This window comes from Nicotiana tabacum, chromosome 24 (assembly GCF_000715075.1).
Source record: "Nicotiana tabacum cultivar K326 chromosome 24, ASM71507v2, whole genome shotgun sequence".
In the NCBI taxonomy this organism is placed as follows: domain Eukaryota; kingdom Viridiplantae; phylum Streptophyta; class Magnoliopsida; order Solanales; family Solanaceae; genus Nicotiana; species Nicotiana tabacum.
This window is the reverse complement of record NC_134103.1, coordinates 80,248,569-80,270,827: the sequence shown is the minus strand read 5'-3', so window position 1 is coordinate 80,270,827 and position 22,259 is coordinate 80,248,569. Positions and strand designations below refer to the sequence as shown.

Genomic DNA, 22,259 nt, shown 5'->3' with positions numbered 1-22,259 from the left:
TCAACCACGCCAACCTCTAAGAAAAGCAGGGTCAAGATACTTGCTCACAAAATTGTTGCGGGAAGAGAACAAATCAAGAAAATTAATGAAAAATTTAAAGCAAGTCGAGAGGAAGAACCCCAGAAATCTTATGAATCATTCAAATCTGCTACTGAGGGGGAAGAAACTGTTTCTTCTGAAACAGAACATGTAACATCTGGCCCAAATACTACTACTGAAATCATCTCTGACGTTACTGCTAATTTGGAGAATAGGTTCATTCTAGTGGGAACTGTGGTTGGGGTTGAGACTACTGAGTCTGGGAGTATAGGTGGTAAAGATAAAAAGAGAAAAGAAAAAGAAAGTGAGGGTGTTTAAGGTGTTGTGAGGGGTATGGGAAAAGGAGTGGCTGAAGGTTCACCCACTCCTACTAGTCTGATTGAAGAAACAGGAGCAATGGTAGTGTAGAGTGAGGAATCTGCTGGAGAAAGTGTAAAACAAAAATGGGGAAGTGGGTCTGGAGAGACTGTTGAGGGGTTGGTTCGATTAGGAAAGGATGTTCAAGAACATGTTCCATCTGAACAGGAAATCCTCGCAGACCTACTGAAAAGGGTGACTGATAGTTACAATCCCAAAAGGAAAAGGAGTTTAGGAGTCAAAGTTCTTGGCACTGCTAGGGAAAACAAGAAGAGAAAGGCTGCCTTTTCTATCCCTGTAGAGAATCCTCATACAAGAGGAAGAGTAACAAGGAGTCAGAAGAAGCAGAGTGAGGTTGAACTGGAAAAGGCCTTAGAAGAAAGTAAGAGAAAAGCTGCAGCTAAAGGAAAAAAGAAGGTGGTTGAGCCTGGTGAGGCTGTTGAAATTGACGAGATGGACCTGGTCCTTCGGGATGAAGAGGAGACAGAAGAAATAGAAGTTGTGACTCCAAAGGCAAAGAAAGCCAAGACTTCCACAAATAAGTCTGTTTAAAAAACAAAGTCTGCGGAGCCGTCTACTTTGACTAAAAGAACCAGGTCTATATTGAAATCAAGAAAAGTGAAAATGGTGGAGGAAGAAGAATGGAGTAGAGAAGAAGAAGAAGAAGAATCTGATGCTGAGAAGGATAAGATAGTTAAGTTTGGGAATAGAACCATCTTGAAAGGTAGACTCCTCAGGGTCTTGGAAGAAGAAGGTATGTTAATGCTGTTGGAGAAGTTACAATTACAAGGATGGAAGGACATGGTCCTTTAGATGGATGGAAAGCTGGCCAGAACTGAGATTGTGGAGTTCATGGCAAATTGTGAGATAAAAGATGGTAGGGTCACCAGTATGGTAAAGGGGGTGACAGTGAATTTTGATGATAAAGAACTGGGAGAGATCTTAGGTGTACCTGCTGAAGGGTACAAAGATTATAAGAAGCTCAAATGGCCAAGTCTAGAGAATCTCCCTAATGCCCTTGCCATTACAAGAAAGTTTGGTGACAATGATGAAGAGCTTGAGCCCAAGGCTGTGTATAAAAGTGAGATGAAGCCACCCCACAAAGTGCTGTTCGAATTTGTTAACAAAGTTGTCCTACCTAGGCAGGAAAAGAGGCACATTACCACATTCATGGACCTGGTCCATATGGAATGTTTGGACAGTGGGAGGCAAATCAATTAGCCTGGATTTATTATTCAGCTTCTTAATAGGGTTCTAACTGGCACCAAAACTCATGTCATGCCCTATGGTTTTATTCTTATGGCTGTACTTGCACACTTCAAGGTACCCATCAAGAAATGGGAAGTTGGTACAAGAAAGGATCACTTTGGGGCAAACACTCTGATTGCTTATGATTATGAAGTCCACACCACTCCCAAAGAACCTGGTTTATCCAAAAAGGTACATATGAATAGCAAAGTGCGAGCCTTGGTGCAAGAAAGTGGGGCTAAGGATACTAAAAGGCTGAAGAAGAGGTTGGCAGAAGTGGAGACTGAAAGAGATGCTCTCGGAGCTGAGCTAGCAAAGGAGAAGGAGAAGAATGATGGCATTCTTCATGACATGTTAAAACTACTTCAAACTAAGAACCTGGTCCTTCTCAGCCTTAAACCTTCCTAGCCTAGTTAGACCAACCAGTGACCCGGATGAGATTTTTTTAGTTTCTTTTGCTCATGGTCCAGTGTTTTTATTTTTCTTTATGCTTTGGGGATGACTAAGTATCAATGATAATCAACTGTTTGTTGATGCTTCTTAGATGGCTAATATCATTAGATTGATAAATGATACTTGACTCCATGATTGAATTTGAAGTAGCCCCACTGTCCATGAGTGATTTCTATTAAAATCTGGTTATCTAACATAATTTCTATGCAACTTTTCGATGATGCCAAAAGGGGGAAGATAGGTTGTGCTTTTTTACTTTTGGACTGTGATGTTTATAACCTAATGAACCTTGTCCTTGATGATTAGTGTCTTTAAAATGGAAAGTGTTCTAACATTGTGTTGATGTTGAGCTAAGTTGACACAGGGCCTATACTTATGAAAAGCACAGAGTTTGTTATCATCAAAAAGGGGGAATTTGTTGGCCCAAGTGAAGTTTGTTTTGATGATTGATAAAGGAACTCCAGCATGAATCAGGTCCATACACAGTGTACACAGACACAGGCAGATTCAAGCATTAAGGATGAACGTGAAGGATATTAGCTTAAGTTGTTATATCTGATATCCCATGATCGAAAATTTTGCATAAATTATAAGGAGAAGGACTACTTACTCGAAGAGAACTTTATCCAAGATAAGAAAGGAGTTAGAAGTTGAAGATAACTAGAACTCTTCCACCAAGGAAGAGTATAGCATTAGAACTCTAGTTATTCCTATTCTACTAACTCTATATATTGCAGCATATTCTCATTGCAGGTACGCACAAATGCTGAAATTAAATATGAGTTGAGAGAAAAATAGCAAGGCATTTTGCAAGCAACTCTTGTGTGATTCAAGTGTGTGAACCTGAAGCTACATGAACCTGATAGAAGAACCAATTCCAAGTGTGTGTCTTTTATTCTAGTTTCATTGTAGTAGGTGTTTTCAAATTGTACCTTTCAGCTTTATCTAGAGGCAATTGTATTAGGTACTTTGAGTATTCAAGTTAGAGTTAACTTGAAGTTGTCGCAACAGTTAGAGGCTGGCTGCCACAACGGGATTAGAGTTAATCCTTAGGTTTATAAAGAGTTTTGTAAATATTATTTTGGCTCAGTGATTTAGTAAAGTGTTGGGGAAAATTCTACTGAGTAGTAGGTCGTTGTTTTTTCACCTTTTGAGCCGGGTGTTTTCTACGTAAAAATACTTGTGTTCTTTACTTTCCGTATTTACTATTTTCGTAACAGTAATATAAGAAACACTTAGAAGAACCAGTTCTTTCTATAATCAGTGCACGCGAAAATTGGACACCACATAAATCACCCCCCTCTTGTGTGGCATTGAAGTATAAAACATCAATTATATTACAGTAGGTGGTAGTTCAATTTAATAGTTCTTGCTGTTTTTTCAATTGTTGACCCGAGCGGCTTAGGTTTTGATGATTGACAAAGGAACACATGCATGAACCAGGTCTATGGACGCTGTACACAGGTTACAGTCAAAATTAAGCAAAAGACATGCACATGAAAATGATAAGTATAAGTGGTTATTTATGATAATCCCTGAACAAAAATATTGCTTATTTGATAAGGAGCAAGACTCCTTACTTGAAGAGAACTCTATCCAAAATAAGAAAAAAGTTAGAAGTTGAAGTTAACTAAAACTCTTCTACCAAGGAAGAGTAAAGCATCAGATCTCTAGTTAATCCTAATCCTACTAACTCTATGTATAATAGTATGTTATCTTTTACAGGGATCGCACATATACTGAACTTAAGCAGAATTGAGAGCAAAATAGTAAGGTATTTTGCGAGTAATTCCTATGAGCCTTAAGGGTGCGAACCTGAAGCTACATGAATTAGATTGAAGAACCAGTTCTGTATGTTTGTCTTTAATTCTAGTTCAATTATAGTAGGAGCTTTTGAGTTGTGTTTTTCAGCTTTCTTTAGAAGCATTTGCACTAGGTACTTGAGTTGTCCTTTCAAGTTAGAGTTAACTTGAACTAGTCGCAACAGCCTGTGGTGTGTTGCTACAAGGGTTAGAGTTAATCCTTAGGTTTGCAAGAGTTTGTAAACTTTATTTTTGGCTCAGAGTTATAGTGAAGTGTTTTGGGAAAATCCTGCTGGAAAGTAGGTCGTGATTTTTTCTCCTGTTGAGCCGGGTGTTTTCCACGTAAAAATACTTGTGTTCTTTACTTTCTGCTTTACTTATTCCACAAATGTAGTTTAAGGAACGCATAGAAGAACCAGGTCCTTCTATAAATCATTACACGTGAAAATTAGGCACCTTTCAAATCACCCCTTCTTGTGTGGTATTGAAGTATAAAACATCACTAATCTATAGCAAAGGACAAGAAAATGGAAAGCAAAGGAAAATAAATCAAAAGCCCAAAACCCCTAAATCCCATTCTTGCCCGCAATGTACTATGCCGGCAAGCCCAAACAAAACCCAAAATTCCTTTTTCCGCAGCCCACTTCAGCTCACATTAACCAAAGCCACGAGATTTGCACAAATATTCCTATAGGATGATTTGAGGCCACTGCTTATATTTTGTTCTTGTACAAGTGTTTATCAATATGTATCGTCAATTTCTATCTGTGAATATTTTTACGAAATAATAAGTTTACTAACAAATTTCTCAAAAATAGTAATACGAGACACGTTACTAAAATCTAAAATTCCCATAACACGTAAAGAATAAAGGAATATATATTTTTAGCTGCTGATTAATTTTGTATTTTGCCCTAAAGAAAATACGTAAATGTACTGAGTTTTCGTTATATATTGGCTTGGCATCTCTTTCTTTGGCATAGTCAGGATTATTCAAACATTACTCCTTTTTGAAGGAAAAGGTTGTCTATTTCTTCTTCTTTTTTCCTATTTAAATTTCTATCTCTCTCTCTATCTTAGAGCCCCACGTGCACCAGCCTATATTGTTGTTTGGATATTCACAAATCAAATGGAATTAGAAGTTGAGTACAAATCAATTGGTTTTAAGTCAAACTAGCAACTTCAGCGGTTTTCATATTGCAACTTTGTACTCGTGTGAAATCAAACCCCCATCAATCTTTTTGAATAAATATATGAATTTCAAATGTCACATATAATTTAGAGCGTCGTTAACAAGTTAATTGAAACGAAATTTATAAATTAGAATGTTCGACTCCTAAAAAGAAATAAGAATAAAGAGAAACTACTAATCTCGAGTAGCATAAGAGGTTGTACGTTTTACAAGGTGGATGCATGTGCTTGTATTATTAACAAACATTCGTCAAAATTTCAGCACGTTTATCGCCAGACATAGGAAGAATCTTACAGAAATAACAATAAACTATCGTAACAAATATTTTAAAAAAATGAAAGAGAGAGAAAAAAAGATTGCGCATCTCTAAACAGAAATTAAATAGAATAGAATTGCAGACATATAGAAATTAAAGAAACAACAACATCTTGCTGCATGTTCCGTCTTCTAATTAATTAGATGCCACAAATCCACAATAAAGACTTAAACAGACTCATAATCAGATTAAGTGAAACTCATAATTCACTAAATCTCTCCTATAGATTAGGTGAACGTAAACATATTAAATTGGTTAGAGAAGTAGTTTCATGAGTTATCAGAAAAAGTCAAATAAAACCAACTAAATCACAGCTAATAGTTCTTAGTACTACTAGTTTTTGACCAGCCTTTGTTTTATTTTTATTTAATAATCCTCAGTTTTTTTGTTTGTTTGTTTAGTGATAGTTTTCTTTTTGCAAAAAAAGAGGCAAAGATTATTTACTAACTCAGACTGACAAATCAAGAAAAGAAAAGCAGTTGAAATTTCTTTCAAATTCAACAACTCTGCTTCTCCTTCTTACTATAAGTATCAGTAACCTCATAAGAAGATTAAAAGTGGTTTTTTGAGAGGGATATTATGGCAAGTGCAGAAAAAGTAGTACATAAATCATGGATTGTCCAATATAATCTGCATTCTATTTTAGGAATCCTCCTCTTGGTCTTTCTTTTTGTGTCTTTTTATCTTATAGGGGATAGTAATAATGCTGGTAACATTCTAGAGAATAACCCTACAAGAAAAAACTCATCTCCAGAACCAAAATGCAATTTATTTTCTGGAAGTTGGGTTTTTGATAATGTCTCGTATCCTCTATACAAAGAACAACAATGTTCTTTTATGACTGATGATTTTGCTTGTCATAAGTTTGGAAGAAAAGACTCAAAATTTCAACATTGGAGATGGCAACCTTATGATTGTGATCTTCCAAGGTACTAAACTCAAATTTTAAAAAAAAAATCTTGGATTTTCTTTGTGTTTCTTGAATTTTAATATATGTATTTATGTTATGAAATTGTAGGTTTAATGCCAAAGCATTGTTGGAGAAGCTAAAAGGGAAGAGGGTGTTATTTGTTGGGGATTCATTGAATAAGAACCAATGGGTTTCTATGGTATGCTTAATTGAATCCTCAGGAATTCCATCTCTTAAATCACCTATTTGGAAAGGCAACTTGATCACCTTTGAGGTCAAGGTAATTATTATTCTCTCTCAACATCTAAGATTTAGTTTGCCAGTTACAGCTATTGATCTTGCTCTTATGGAAAGCAATCCTTTTTCTCGATACCGGCTACCTTTTACCAGTACTGATAAGAATGTGAATTTTATTACCTAGGTAAGAAAAGTTAGGGTCGTATCAGATAGGTGGGTTGAAATAAGACCCATTTTTTTTGTTTCAGCCCGAGCTTGCCACGTGGCCCAGTAAAAAACTGCCCATGGGTTCTGCCGTTAGACGTGGAGGCAATTTTATTAGTAGAATTAACATCGTACTTTTTTTGGACGGATAGACGGACAGAGGGTATATGTGAACCATTTAGCAAACGATAAGGATAGTTTAGGCCCTTTTCCATAAAAAGAATTCACTGAGCGTTTTTTGTGTCTATTGGAATTTGAACTCTTGTCTCCATGATTTTTGTTCCACTTTATAACTATTAGGCCACATTACTCTTAGGCGGTTTCTCATGCTGTATTTGTTGCATCTGTCTGTCACTAGTGTTTGTTAGAGATGCCTTTGCTAAAATTGCCTGATTGTTAGGTGGTATATTCATATATTACTTATATCAACTGGCTTAGATTTTCCAGCTTCAAGAGAAATATTTGTTTTGTGTGGCTAAAATTTTCATTTTCTAAACATGATGAAGGAATACAATGCAACAATTGATTTCTACTGGTCGCCATTGCTAGTGGAATCAAATTGCGATGATCCAGTGAAGCACCGTGTAAGGGACAGAATTATCAGAATTGAGGCAATTGAAAAGCATGCTAGGCATTGGATTGATGCTGATATTCTCATCTTTGATTCCTTCACCTGGTGGCTAGAATCCCAAATGACACTCCTGTAAGTTTATTCCACCAAAATAAGCACTCCTTTAGAATTCACAGTCTATACCAAGCATTTCATATTTGGATTTAAGTGAACATAAGTTACCGTTTTTTATCAGGTCGCCTTATAAGTGATCTGGGTGTGTAAATATTTTGATACTGTAACTTGAACTTTTCATATATCCATGCCAACTTTACACAGGTGGGGATCTTTTGAAAGCTCTGATGCAATCTACAAGAAGGTTGGAATGAAGCTGCGCCGCTACGAGATGGCCTTAAGAACATGGTCAGATTGGTTGGAGTTTCAAATTGACAGAAAAAGGACAAGATTGTTTTTCATGAGCCTCTCTCCTCCTCACAGAAAGTATGATAATGACTAAGTTGTTTGCCCATATTAATCTAAGTACTTTTATAAACAATGAAAGATTGATTTTTTATTGTCTTTTGTTTTGTTACATGCAGTGCTACAGATTGGGGCATGGGAAATGATCAAAATTGCTATAATGAAACAGAACCAATATCAAGAAAACAGTATTGGGGAAGTGAAAATGATGTAAAGATGATGGAAATAGCAGAGAAAGCTGTAAATGGGCTGCAGAAAAGGGGTGTAGATATACAATATCTTAACATAACACAGCTATCAGATTATAGAAAAGATGCACATCCATCAATTTACAAGAGGAATTGGGTTGCTCTAACAAAAGAACAATTGTTAAATCCAAGGAGTTATGCAGATTGTGTACATTGGTGTCTTCCTGGTGTGCCTGATGTTTGGAATCAGATTCTTTACGCCAATATCGTGGACTCCACAAAAGAAAAGAATAGAGATTTTTCTGTGTGAAAATATTGTGAAACTGTACAACAACAACTACAACAACAACCGCCCAGTATAATCCCACATAGTGGGGTCTGGAGAGGGTAGTGTATACGTAACCTTACCCCTATCTTGTGGAGATAGAGAGGCCGTTTCCAATAGACCTCGGCTCAGAGAAGCATAAGCATCACGTTAAAGAAGAGAAAAATAAGAAGCGCAACAGCGAGAACTATATAAAAGCAGCACAAATAACAACCAGATATTCAGGTGATCGAAATGAATTTGTGAAACTGTAATACAGTAATATTTATTTTTTTGTTTATAGAAGCTTGAAATGTGTGAAGTAGTTCAACAAGATTTACAATTATTGTAGATATTGAGAAGCAGTACATTTTTCAACTTGGTTTTAGGATTTGGAAATTAGACTCAACCTAAAAGTGTAAAATTATTGGAGAAACCCAACTAACCCAAAATTGGTTCAAGTCACCTGCTCCTCTCTCGTAATATAGTGAATGAGGCTACTGGATATTAGAGAATTAAGAAAAAAGAGACATTATAAAAGAGGAATCCAATGGCTAGCCACAACCAACTAGTACTTCATAACCAACTAGTTTTCATTATCATTCCATATATCTAATAGAAACAAAAAAAAAAAAGTAGCCCGATACACTAAGCATTTCGTATTTACGCAGGATCCGGAGAAGGGTCGTACCCAAGGGGTGTGATGTAGACAGCTTATCTTAATATAATTATTAGTGGTTGCTTCCACTACTCGAACCCGTTAGCTATATGTCACACAAAGACAATTTTACTATTGCTCCAAGGCTCCCCTTAGTGTATCTAAGTAGCAGCATGGATAAGAAATGGTTTTCTTAACCACCAAAAGATGGTTGATTAAAACCATATAAAAAAAGGAAAAAAGGTCCAAATTTACCCAATTGCTTTCGAATATGGTCTAAATCTAACCTCCGTTTTACTGTTCGGCCAAATTTATCTCTACCGGTTATATTATCCGGCCAAATTTACCCCTGACTTCAGCAAACTTTTAAAAATTACCCCTCAATTCATCAGGTGACCCAGAGTCTCCCAAATCATTTTAATTAAGTCACTTATTATTTTTCTTGATCTACTATTTTCGAAATAATTGGCGTTTACCTGTTTTCTTAATTGGAAAAAAATAAATAAGAGAAAGAAATATTAAAATAATACAACAGTTAATAAACAAAGTACAGTAAACTGAAGAATCTAAATTAGGTAACTTGTCTAAATTCTAAAAGTATTTACAACAACCCAACTTTAATGAATTCATTGCACCAATGGTATGGAGACTTTGCAAGTATTAGTGATAGAAGTTGAAATTATTTGGAGCCTTTACATTGTCGAATTCAACTTTGTTTTAATCAAGTGCCTACGCATTGTGCACTCTTAAGTTAGTCGATCAAATTCTATACTAACCGGACAATAACAAAATATATTCGAATATACATGTACATACATGATGAGCAACTGCATATAATACATAATAAATAAACCTAAATAGACCCAGTGAATTTTACGATGTGTAAATGGTTGAAGAATAAACAAAATTTTAAACCAATTCCAAACTCATTATCTTTAAACTATACATGAATAATTTGTATAGCCTACTACCCTTAGCATTCACATCAATAATAATCTATATCTATTTATGCTATATTAAAAGTGGGAAGCCCTTAAGTCAAAAGTTATATTACCAAAATGCCCATCTTATTTATACTAAATATCATATTTAATTGAATTAAAAAAACTAAAGCCTAAAAAGCCTAAATTTCATAATAGTCACAACCATTAAGAAAAGTTGTACCCAATATGTTAATGTAGATCCATCAACTACTTTTGTTCTTATATATAATCCACTATCATTATTTTCATAATCTCATCACTCTATGTATTTGCAATATCTGAGCGATTGCATCAGTTAGCATATCTTGGTATTCCTTCAAAACTAGAATGTTCCCCTGAAGTGTTTTAGAAATTCGAAAACAGGATTTCTAGACTCTAAAATTATTTGAGTGACAGATTCTCCAAAATAATTGATCTTGCAACTATTACCCATTTTTAATACAATTAGAAAGCATTCAGTGCTAATGTCTTTGGAGGCCAATTAAATATACCACGAGGTGATGTTATTCATATGACGTGTGGGAATGCTCGAACAGAGAAATTGAAGGAAAAAGAGAGGATGCGGGAGTCTAGGGCCCAGAAAATTATCTCTCTGTTTGTTCTTGGAAAATGACTTTGAATACTGCTATTTATACTTCTTGAATTGTGTCATGACGATGTTCTTTCTTCTGTAATTTCAAACCATCAATTTACTTAAGATTGATTTTTCTAACGAAAGTTTTCGCATGGAATTTACACTTTGTACGAAACAATCTTTCAATAATACCAGATAATTCTTAGCATGGTATTGATGTGCTCAATTGTGATCAATTTCTTACTTTTTCGTTCGTTCTCAAGAAAATAGACCCACGTTCCTACATTAACGCGAATTATTTATGTTTTACATTCTTGTTATTTTGCTATTATTATGATAGATTACTTTCTTATTTTATCATAGTTTAATTTATGTGTATGTAGTCTTTATTTATTAAAATTTAAGTCAAATCTACCTATAGCAAACAAATTTGTGGTGATGAAATTGTTTAACCAAAGAATTAGATTCTCAGTCAAAACCTATTTTTAGAAGTACTCGGGTTACTAATAATCAAGAAATTCAATATTCTCTCAGAAATAAGAAAGGAAATTAGAATAAGAAATGACAAAATAATCAATAGAAAGCACAAGAAAGTAATTATATTCTAATAATAATCAGAGCGTGTATGTACAAGTAACATCTCTTTCCCTTATATAGGAGTCTATAAGTACAACGTCTTTTCCTTTTTATGACCGAATCATTATGAGCATTAATGATATTAATGAGACGTTATAATTGGTAATCGTAACAATTCATGAAGATTCTGTAACGTTTGTGATCATTCACGCTCATCAATTGACGATTCATGAATCTTCTCTCTTTACTGTCTTGATTCATTCCGCCGGTACCTCTTCATTTACCTACTTCGACTCGAGCGACCATATCCTTTCATCTCGTGGGTAATTTGCTCGTATATGTTATGACTCGTGTCTCTTTTAATGCATCTCTCCAGCTGTCGTTTTTTTAGTGATCCACATGCCTTGCCATATCAGCCACCTGTTTAATTTCACGTATAATATTTATTTTTACCAATACAGATAGTCCCCCCACTTACCAATTATTCAGCAATTGAATATTTGGGAAGTGGATTACATTTATGGCGGGAATTTTTGCTGTCGTTTCTCATGTACATTGTGTCTTCTTTAGAACCAACACATCGTATGTCATTTCCATTTAATGCATGTGATACATGGCATTCATTGATTGGCTCTGCAAATCTTCAGTGGGTTTTATGGCTTTTTTGCGGCTGCGTCAGTCACAGAGTGACTGTTTCATTATGACGTTTCCATCATGACCCCCTTTACATGACGGTTGCTTCTTCGTATAAATACCTCCTTTGCCTTTGTTTTTACGAAAAAACTTTCTACAGTGTTCTTCATTCATAATAGTTCTTGTTCATTAGTACATATTACCTTATTATACAACTATGTCTTCTCCAAATCCTGATCCTCATAAAGTAGTTATAGTAGATGAACTTCCCCCTTCATCTACTCCTGTCAGAAGTAGAAGAGGTGGCAGGTTACGTAGTTTAGGGCCTGTATCTATCCGTAGTTCTTCTTCTCAATCCAGTATTACTACCCCTTCATCTTCTAGAACTAGAACTTCTTCTTCTCATAGATCTTCTGCTAGAAATAGGGATTCTAGTGAACCGCTTCGTGAACCCACTGTTGATGAGATTATTCCCGCTGAACTTTCCTTCTTTACTGATAGAGAATCGATTAGAAATCATGTTACTTCCATGACTTCTCATGATCGTGCTGATATTTACCCTTCCCAGATTACTGAGGGCTTGATTTCTCTTGTGCGAAGAGAATGTTATTGAAAATTCGATTTTCCAATTTTAGTCCCTAATACAAATTAAAGGATCACTTCATACAAAGTTGGTTATTCTTTTGTTTATACATATCCCTTTACATTAGGCTTCAGACCACCTATCGACCCAATCATCATAGAATTTTGTCATTTTTTCAACGTTTGCTTAGGACAGATTGGCCCTATTGTATGGAGAGTTGTGGCATGGTTGAGATACTTGTCAAACTTGGCCTCTTTACCCTTTACCTTCTATCATTTGATTTATCTTTATTCCCCCAAGTTATTTCGTTCTGGATTTTTACTCTCGTGGCCAGGAGTAAGTGGGTTTTAGTGAGCCTTGAAGATGACAAGGATCGTGGTTGGAATGCCCGATTCGTTACTGCTCCCATAAATGGGTTAGTGGGTGAAGAGAACATGCCTTTTCCAGAAAAGTAGAACTTTGCACGTAAGTTTCTTTTCAGATTTTTTCCTTCTCTTTTTTTTTTTTTTTGTGAAGAACCTGCAATCTCGTGACTGTTTTTCTTTTCTCTTTTTTTTTTGCAACCATGGAAGCTGTTGAGGAGATTCCAAACTTCCGTGGTTAGGTAAAAACATTGTTAACTGTTGCTCCTATGGAAGAAAGGTCTTGGAAGTACCTTTCTAATAGGTTTGGTTGGAAAGTGAAGACTCATGGTATCTTTCTCTTCTACTTTCTACCTTGCTTCTATACTTAAAAATTTACTAACTCCTCTATTTACTATGATTTTCCATTCGAGGTGTGAGTGCCGTATAGATTTCTGCTTCTAGACTCTCTCTGTCGATGGCTCAAGAGATGATCCTGAGTTCCTCATCAAAAAGAAAAGCTGATAGAGCACACAGTTCCGAGGGTGAAGAGGAACGAGATAATGGCTCGTTAGTTCGTAATCCTCGAGCTAGGAGATGTGTCATTTCGAATGATGAAGCTACTCCTCCTCTTAGTTCTGTTCCCATGCACGAGCCCGAAGGTGCTACCTTAGTGAGCTCTGATGAAGAGATGCCTGCCGTACCCCGTGACTCTACAGAACAGCTCTTTTCTCGTGGGTTTGATAATGAAGAGTTCGGCTTTGTTTCTGAGGAAACGCCTCTTGCCTCTTTTTTTGTATCTGTTCCAGTTGATCCTCAGTTCCCCGCACCTGTTGCTGCTACCACTACTTCACCCGTGGCTATTTTGATTCCCTCAACTGTCCCTACTGTTACAACTTCTCATGTTGAAGTGGGTTCTTCCAGTAACAGTAGGGTAATGAAAAGAGTTACCATCGAGGTTCCTGAGGATGGTAATCTTCTGAAGAAATCTGGCCAAGCTGATGTATGGCTGAAACCATTGATTGGCCCAGTTAAGAAGTCCAAATTGGAAAGCCACAATTCTTTAACGTGGATGAATGATATTGTACATTCATCTTTAAAGGTATAAGCCTTAGCTTTTTATTTTGCATGTGATTTCCTTTTCATCTATATTTGATAATCACATTTTCCTTTTCATTGTGTAGATCAACCTAATTGGAATGGAGATGATGAAGAGGATCATCCATACTGAGCAGTTAATGAATGACTATTGCACCGAGGCGGACAACTGGAAGGAACAGTTCGAAGGTCTTCAACTTGAGAAAGAAGTCTTAGAGGAAGAAAAGTGTACCTTGGAACAGCAGGTGAAGGTAATGACAACAAAGTTGGTAGTTGAGAAAGCCTCATCCAGTCAAGTGGGAAAAGATAAAGACCTTCTCGAGTCTTCATTTGCTGAGCAACTTTCCAAAGCCACTGAAGAAATTAGGGGTTTGAAGGAACTGCTGAACCAAAAAGAAGTTTATGCTAGGGAGCTTGTTCAAACGCTCACCCAAACTCAAGAAGATCTCCGTGCGTCCTCTAACCAAGTTCAGTTCTTATAGAGGTCTCTTGCCCCCTTACAAGCTTCTTATGATGCTGCTTTGAATGAGAAGGGATAGCTAAGAACTGAGATTGAGCAGTGGGAGAGGGATTATGAAGCCCTTGAAGATAAGGCTATTATTGACATTAGTTGGGCTTTCTTGAATACGCGCCTCGAAACTTTAATGGAGGAAAGCTGGGAAGGCTTTGACTTAGCTGCTGAAATTGCAAAAACTAAATAAACTATTGAGAAAACTCAGCAGAGTCAAAGCTTTTCTTCACCTGAGGTCGGCATTCCCGAGGATGATGAACTTACTCCTGGGGAAGCTATTTTTCAACCCTCCTCTGCTCAAGTCGTTCCCTCTACTGTTGATGATGCCAACTTGAATCCTTCTGATAATACTGGTTCAGATCCTTCCCCACAGTGAAAGTTTGATTGAAAAGTTTGAAGTGTTGTCTTGTTTTTTTATTGGTAGAAGTTTACCCCTAGTCTGTTTTGGGGATTTGGTAATGATTTGGAAAGTTTTACCTGTTTTGTGGTTTTGTATAAAACAATTCGGTTGGAACTAAGTTTATACTTAGTTTTAACCAAGTTATTATAATATTACTTTCCGAGTTTTTGTTCAACTCTTATAATATCTTATTTTGAGTTTCTGTACTACTCTCTTATTATGCATCTAAAAATGCTTCAATACTTCGTGACTTTTTGAACATGCATAAATTATAAAAGAGGGCCCTTTTATAAACGACACTTAATGAAGAAGACGTCTCAACTTCATATTGGTGTAAACGTACGAAAGAAGGAATAGGAACACACATGTTTCTTTGAATAATTTGAGGAAGTTTTGTATTGTTTGAACTTTCAAACTGTATAATACTTTACACGTATTCAAGTATCATCTACAACTCTTTCGTAACTGTTTTTCTTATAACAGATTTTACAAAACTCAAGGGTATATCTTGCAACCCATGACTAAATATTGCCTTTAACCTACATATTCGTAAGATTTTGTAATTTATATCCACGAGTGTATTCCTCATCATAGGTTTTTTGAATCAGGCTTGTGTTTTTGCCCTTAACTTTCGATTTGTTGGGTAGATTGCCTCAGGCTTGACTCGAATTCTAACTTTTCCAGTCTTCTTTGCCTTTGATTTATATAGTCCCCCAAGTGTTAGAGCTTTGAAGTATGAAATCTCGAGCACTTGATTATTCTTTCCATGTGGTCCATTTCCTGAAAAGGAAAAACATACGGGACTCGGAGGTATATATAATTTAGATGATGACTGCTTAACCCTTTATATTTCCATCAGAAAGGCTGCAACCCTAGACCGAGAATAATGTTGCTTCCGCGTGTCTTTCAGGTCTAATATCATCATTTGGTGTGGGCTAGCTTTTTGCCTATCATCTAAAATTGTTAGTATAATTTTAACTATACAAAACAAAAATCGTAATTGAACGATACCTGACCGTGGGTATTTCTTTTGCTCAGAAATAGTATTTCTTTAAATGAACATCATTCCAACTCGAGGGTAAAACCTTACCGTACATGGTTTCTAACTCGTAGGCACCTTTTCCAGTGATACCTCGAACTTTATATGGTCCTTCCCAATTTGGATTTAACTTTTTTGATCCGGTTGTTTTCATTGATTGGAAAACCTTTTTAAGAACGAAGTCCCCAATTTTGAAGTACCTGAGGTGAGCCTTTCTGTTGTAGTATCGTTCTATGATTTGCATTTGTGCTGTCATCCGTATTAAAGCTTCTTTTCTACTTTGTTTGAGTTAGTCCAAATTTGTTCTTAATTCCTCATCGTTCGACTCTTCCGTTGCCAATATGAATCTTGTGCTTGGTTCTCCTATTTCAACTGGGATTAAAGCTTCTGAACCGTAGACAAGCGAAAATGGAGTTTCTCCCATGGCTGTTTTTGCTGTGGCTCTATAAGCCCATAATATTCCTGGTAATTCTTCAGGCCAATCCCTTTTGATTTTTCTAGTCTCTTCTTCAAATTATTGATGATAATCTTATTTGTTGACTCAGCTTGTCCATTTGCCACAGGATGGTAAAGTGAAGAGGTTATTCGTTTGATTTGCCAACTTTGAAAGAACTCCGTGATTTTCGAGCCTATAAATTGTGGGCCATTATCACATACGATTTCTTTTGGAACTCCAAACCGGCATATAATGTTTCGCCAAATGAAGTCTTTCACCTCCTTTTCTCGTACCTGTTTGAAAGCTCCTACCTCTACCTATTTCGAAAAGTAATCTGTTAACACTAATAAGAACCGTACCTTTCCTTTAGCTTGTGGTAAAGGCCCTACTATATCCATTCCCCATTTCATAAATGGCCACAGGAAAATAACTGTATGTAATAACTCTGCAGGTCGATGCATATTGTTGGCATATCGTTGACACATATCACATTTGGCTACAAAATGTTTCGCATCTTCTTCTATTTTAGGCCAGTAGTATCCTACCCTGATTAGTGTTTTAACTAAAGATCTTCCATCTGTGTGATTTCTGTACTCCGTTTGATTGGGTCCAAGGCATCTTGCTAAAGGACTGCCAAACATTTTTCGATATAAATTATCTCGAATTAGGCAGTAACGAGCAGCTTTTTGTCGAAGCACTTGAGATTCTTTCTTGCCTTCAAGTACGATCCCGTACTGTAAAAAATTAACAATCTCGTTTCTCCAATCCCAGGTTAAATTATTAAAGCTTACCTCATGTTTATCCTGGTCAAGTGCTGAATGAAATAAATGTATTACAATAACATTTTCTTCACTCGTTACTTCTATAATTGAAGCAAGGTTAGCCAACGCGTCTGCTTCTGCGTTTTTTTCCCTGGGTATTTGCACGATCTTCCATGATTGGAATTGCCTGACCAGTTCTCATGCCTTTTCTAAGTATTGTTGCATTCGTGCCTCTCTAGCAGTGTAAGTCCCCTGCATCTGACTGACTACCAGTTGAGAGTCACTTTTAATCATGATTTGCTCAATGGAGAGTTCTCGTGCTAGTTCCAAACCTGCAATTACAGCTTCATACTCTGCTTCATTGTTAGTAATAGGGTAATATTTAATTGCTTGTCTTATACTTTCACCTGAGGGTGGGATTAAGCCAATACCTAAACCGACTCCTTTGACATTTGAAGAGCCACCAGTAAATAAAGTCCACGTACCTGGATTAGCTCCAGTAAAAAATTGTAATTCCTTTTCTACTTTAGGAATTATCTTTATATTAAAATCTGCGACGAAATCTGCTAAAACTTGAGACTTTATTACTGTTCTAGGTTGATAAATAATGTCATATTCACTTAGTTCTATTGCCCACTTGGCTAGTTTGTCTGACAATTCTTGTTTATGCAAAATATTCCTTAATGGATATGTAGTTAATACGGAGATAGGATGTCATTGAAAATATGGTCTCAATTTCCTAACTGTCATGACTACTACTAAAGCTAGTTTCTCTAGATGATGATATCTAGTTTCAACATCTAATAAAGATTTACTAATATAATAAATAGGAGATTATTTACCTTTGTCCTCCCTTACTAAAACTGCATTTACAGCTACTTCTGCAACTGCAAGATATACAAATAGACTTTCTCCATCCCTTGGTTTAGACAATAGGGGAGGATTTGTTATGTATGCCTTCAAATCTTTGAGGGCTTGTCGGCATTCCTCAGTCCATTCAAACTGATTTTGCTTTTTAATACTGAAAAGAATTTAACGTTTTTCTCTGAAGATCTTGAATTGAATCTTCCCAAAGCTGCAATCTTACCTGCCAATCTTTGTACCCCTTTTTTTCTTGTGAGTATATCAGGTATTTCTTCAATGCTTTAATCTGTGCAGGATTTACTTTAATTCCTCTATTAGATACGAGAAAGCCTAGAAACTTACCTGAAGCTACGCCAAAAGCGTACTTTTCTGGGTTCAGTTTCATATTTTATCTGCGGAGGATCTCGAAGGTTGTTGAAAGATGTTGAAAATGATCTTCCGCTTGTGTAGATTTAACCAACATATCATTAATGTACACTTCCATCGTCTTCCCCAGGTATTCTTGGAACATCCTGGTCACCAACCTCTGATAATTGGCTCCAGCATTTTTCAAGCCAAAAGGCATAACTTTGTAACAATAAGTCCCCCTGTTTGTAATAAATGAAGTTTTTTCTTCGTCTAATGGGTCCATTTTTATTTGATTATAATCAGAATATGCATCTAGAAAGCTTAATAATTCGTGGCTTGCGGTAGCATCTGTAGATTTAACCAACATATCATTAATGTACACTTCCATCGTCTTCCCCAGGTATTCTTGGAACATCCTGGTCACCAACCTCTGATAATTGGCTCCAGCATTTTTCAAGCCAAAAGGCATGACTTTGTAACAATAAGTCCCCCTGTTTGTAATAAATGAAGTTTTTTCTTCGTCTAATGGGTCCATTTTTATTTGATTATAATCAGAATATGCATCTAGAAAGCTTAATAATTCGTGGCTTGCGGTAGCATCAATCAATTAATCTATATGCGGTAAAGGGAATGAATCCTTCAGGCATGCTTTATTTAAGTCAGTGTAATCCACACAAACTCTCCATTTACCGTTCTTTTTTGGAACTACCACAATATTAGCTAACCAATTAGGATATTTTACCTCGCGTATTGAATCGATCTTTAAGAGTTTTTGTACCTCTTCATCGATCACTTGATTTTTGAATGATCCTTGCTTCCTCTTCTTTTGTTTGACATGTATGAACGATGGATCTTCATTAATTTATGAGTCATCACCTACGGAGGTATACTTGTCATATCTGGATGGGACCATGCAAAATAATCCGAGTTATCTTTTAAATATTCAATTAACTTACCTCTCCTATTGGGGTTTAACCTTGATCCGATATGAATTCTTCGATCTAGCCATTGTTCGAATAGTGGAACAGCTTCAAGCTCCTCAATCATTGTTTTAATATTTTCTTTCTCCTCTGGATCTTGAATTACATCTGGTCTGGAGTCCATGTCTATTTGTTTTGATACAATTTCTGTTGAAATTTGATTTACCGCATCTTTCTCACTTGCACCCGTGTCTTTTTGACTTGCACTCGTATCTTTTTGACTTGCATTCGTATCTTTTTGACTTGGCTGTATCACCGAATTGATGCTCCTTAAAGTTTGTTAATCTCCTTGAATCTGTTAAATTCCCTATTTTGAAGGGAATTTGATAACCTGATGTAATGTGGAAGGCACAACATCCATATCATGAATCCACTGCCTCCCAGGAATCACATTATAGGCCATATCCATGTCTATCACTTGAAATTTTGTTTCTTTGATGACCCCTTCTGCGTATGTGCTTAGTTCAATCTCGCCCTTTGTAATAACAGTTGAGTTATCAAACCCTAATAAGGAATGTGCTTTTGGAACTACACGATCGCCCATCAGCATTTCGTTCACCACTCGTAATAGAATGATATTCACAGAGCTACCTGGGTCAATCAAAACTCGTTTTACATTAGTATCATGTATAAGTAAAGATATTACCAGTGCATCGTTATGAGGAATCATTAATCCATCAGCATCTGCATCATCAAAGATTATGTTGCCGTCTTCCAGAGTTTGGCGAGTTCGCTTTCTGTGAGTTATTGTGAACTTTGTTGTTTTTCTCGCGGCTATATAGGTTATGCCGTTGACTTCTTCTCCGCCATTTATCACATTTACTGTTCTCTTTGGAGACGGAGGTTTTGGAGGCTCTTGCCTATTTTTCATGTAAGCTTGTTTGCCTTTCTCGCTGAACAATTCTGTTAGATAACCCTTCTTCAATAAATGTTCCACCTCACCTTGTAATAATCTGTAGTCTGATGTTCTATGGCCGTGGTCATTATGGAACTCACACCAAAAGTCTGGGTTTCTTCTATTTGGATTTGATCTCATCTCTTTAGGCCATCGTACCTTATCCTCCATGCTTCTTAAAACATCGACCAACTCAGAGGTACTCACGTTAAAATTGTAGTCCCCAATCCTTGCATTTGTATTAGCATCTCTGTTATGTTCACCTCGATCTTTTCTGAATCTCGACGATGACGAACCCGAATCTCTACTTGCGAACCTATGATCAGCCCGTAAGTTTTCGAATTTGGAACGAGCTTCTCGCCCCGAAGGTCCCATATAAGGCTCGTACCTATTCTTACCGAATCTCTTCTCAGATTTTGACCGCCTCGAACCTGCTTTTTCTTCAACCCTTGACTGAGCTACGATATCTTCTTCGATCCATAATTTGGTACTGTACCTATTATAGACATCATTCCATCTCGTTGCAGGGAATTCTCGTAGGCTCTCTTTAAGCCTCCTCGTAGCTTCTGAACTTTTCTCATTTAAATTGCTTGCAAATGCCATGGCTTCCCAATTGTCAGGTACTCTTGGTAGCAACATTCTTTCACGTTAGAATCTGTCTATGAATTCTTGAAGCAATTCTGTATCTCCTTGCTTTACTTTGAATATATCCTCCATTCTCTTTTTAACTTTTTGTGCACCCGAGTGTGCTTTTATAAATAGATCTGCAAGCTCAGCAAAAGAGTCAATAGAATTCTCAGGTAAAAGTGAGTACCATGTTAACGCTACTTTAGTAAGTGTTTCCCCAAACATTTTGACCAGCACAGATTCAATCTCCTGCTTGGTTAAATCATTGCCTTTTACTCCCATTGTGAATGCAATAACGTGGTCACGTGGATCGGTCGTTCCATCATATTTCGGGATGTCAGGCATTTTGAACTTTTTGGGAATTGGTAATGGAGCTGCGCTTGGTTTCCGTGATTGTTGTGAATATTTGTCGAAATCAACTCCTTTGATCATAAGTGGTACAGCTGGTAGTCCCCTCACGAAAGCCTGGAGAGCATCATTCACGTACTCAGCAATTAACTGCTTCACAGCATCCTGCTCGACAATTTGTTCATTTCTATGTTGTTCATTGTTATGATTAGTGGATCTTTCTGGTGATGCTTCTCTTGAATTGCACGGGGTTCCTTGAGGTGACTGAACTGGAGTTCCTTCCACCCGTTGGTTGTTGTCATTGACATTCGACATGATTCAGATGAGAGAGAGAGTGATTTGGAAAGTAAGAGACGATTATCAGATTTCCGGTAGCAGAACCAATTTGTTTAACCAAAGAATTAGATTCTCAGTCAAAGCCTATTTTTAGAAGTACTCGGGTTACTGATAATCAAGAAATTCAATATTCTCTCAGAAATAAGAAAGGAAATTAGAATAAGAAATGATAAAATAATCAATAGAAAGCACAAGAAAGTAATTATATTCAAATAATAATCAGAGCGTGTCTGTACAAGTGACATCTCCTTCCCTTATATAGGAGTCTATAAGTACGTCTTTTTCCTTTTATGACCGAATAATTATGAGCATTAATGATATTAATGAGACGTTATAATTGGCAATCATAACTGTTCATGAAGATTTTGTAATGTTTGTGATCATTCACGCTCATAAATTGACGATTCATGAATCTTCCCTCTTTACTGTCTTTATTCATTCCGCCAGTGTCTCTTTATTTAACTACTTAGACTCGAGTGACCATATCCTTCCATCTCGTGGGTGATTTGCTCGTAACTGTTATGACTCGTGTCTCTTTTAATGCATCTCTCCAGCTGTCGTATTTTTAGTGATCCACGTGCCTTGCCATATCAGCCACATGTTTAATTCCACGTGTAATATTTATTTTTACCAATACAGAAATTCTATAACGTTTTATTTGAATCAAATAATTATTATTTTTTATTCTAAAAGTTTTCAAGTATTAGAGTTATAATACATTTTTATGTATTTTTAAGTATGTAAATTTAATTTTAAATACAAAATAATATCTATATTCAATGCAAAATTATGGATATAAAACCTGGTATTTCAAAGCTATATCATGGAGAGGTTAACAATATCTAGACATATGCAATACGAGTGTATTTCTTATAAATGCCATTTGCTCAAAAAAACATGATTTGACCAAAGTAAAAAAGTTCAAGCGCGAAAAAACTCCTTATAAAAGCAAAAGATTGCAGGTGTTCTTAAGTTTACTAGGAAGTTT

The 22,259-nt window shown here is 36.3% G+C and overlaps 2 protein-coding genes across 2 annotated transcripts; one reads left to right on the top strand and one right to left on the bottom strand.

The window, feature by feature from the left end:
• Nucleotides 1–5,873: 5,873 nt before the first annotated feature.
• Nucleotides 5,874–8,668, top strand: LOC107788621 (protein trichome birefringence-like 34). Its single transcript, XM_016610314.2, has 5 exons — nucleotides 5,874–6,336; nucleotides 6,426–6,597; nucleotides 7,265–7,461; nucleotides 7,648–7,809; nucleotides 7,908–8,668. The coding sequence occupies exons 1-5, from the start codon at nucleotides 5,987–5,989 to the stop codon at nucleotides 8,284–8,286; spliced, it is 1,260 nt and encodes a 419-aa protein (XP_016465800.1). The 5' UTR covers nucleotides 5,874–5,986; the 3' UTR covers nucleotides 8,287–8,668.
• Nucleotides 8,669–17,071: 8,403 nt separating this feature from the next.
• LOC142178251 (uncharacterized) lies at nucleotides 17,072–18,122 on the bottom strand. The gene is made up of 3 exons (XM_075247581.1): nucleotides 17,961–18,122; nucleotides 17,716–17,875; nucleotides 17,072–17,532 (listed from the first exon to the last, which is right to left on the bottom strand). The coding sequence occupies exons 1-3, from the start codon at nucleotides 18,120–18,122 to the stop codon at nucleotides 17,072–17,074; spliced, it is 783 nt and encodes a 260-aa protein (XP_075103682.1).
• Nucleotides 18,123–22,259: the final 4,137 nt, after the last annotated feature.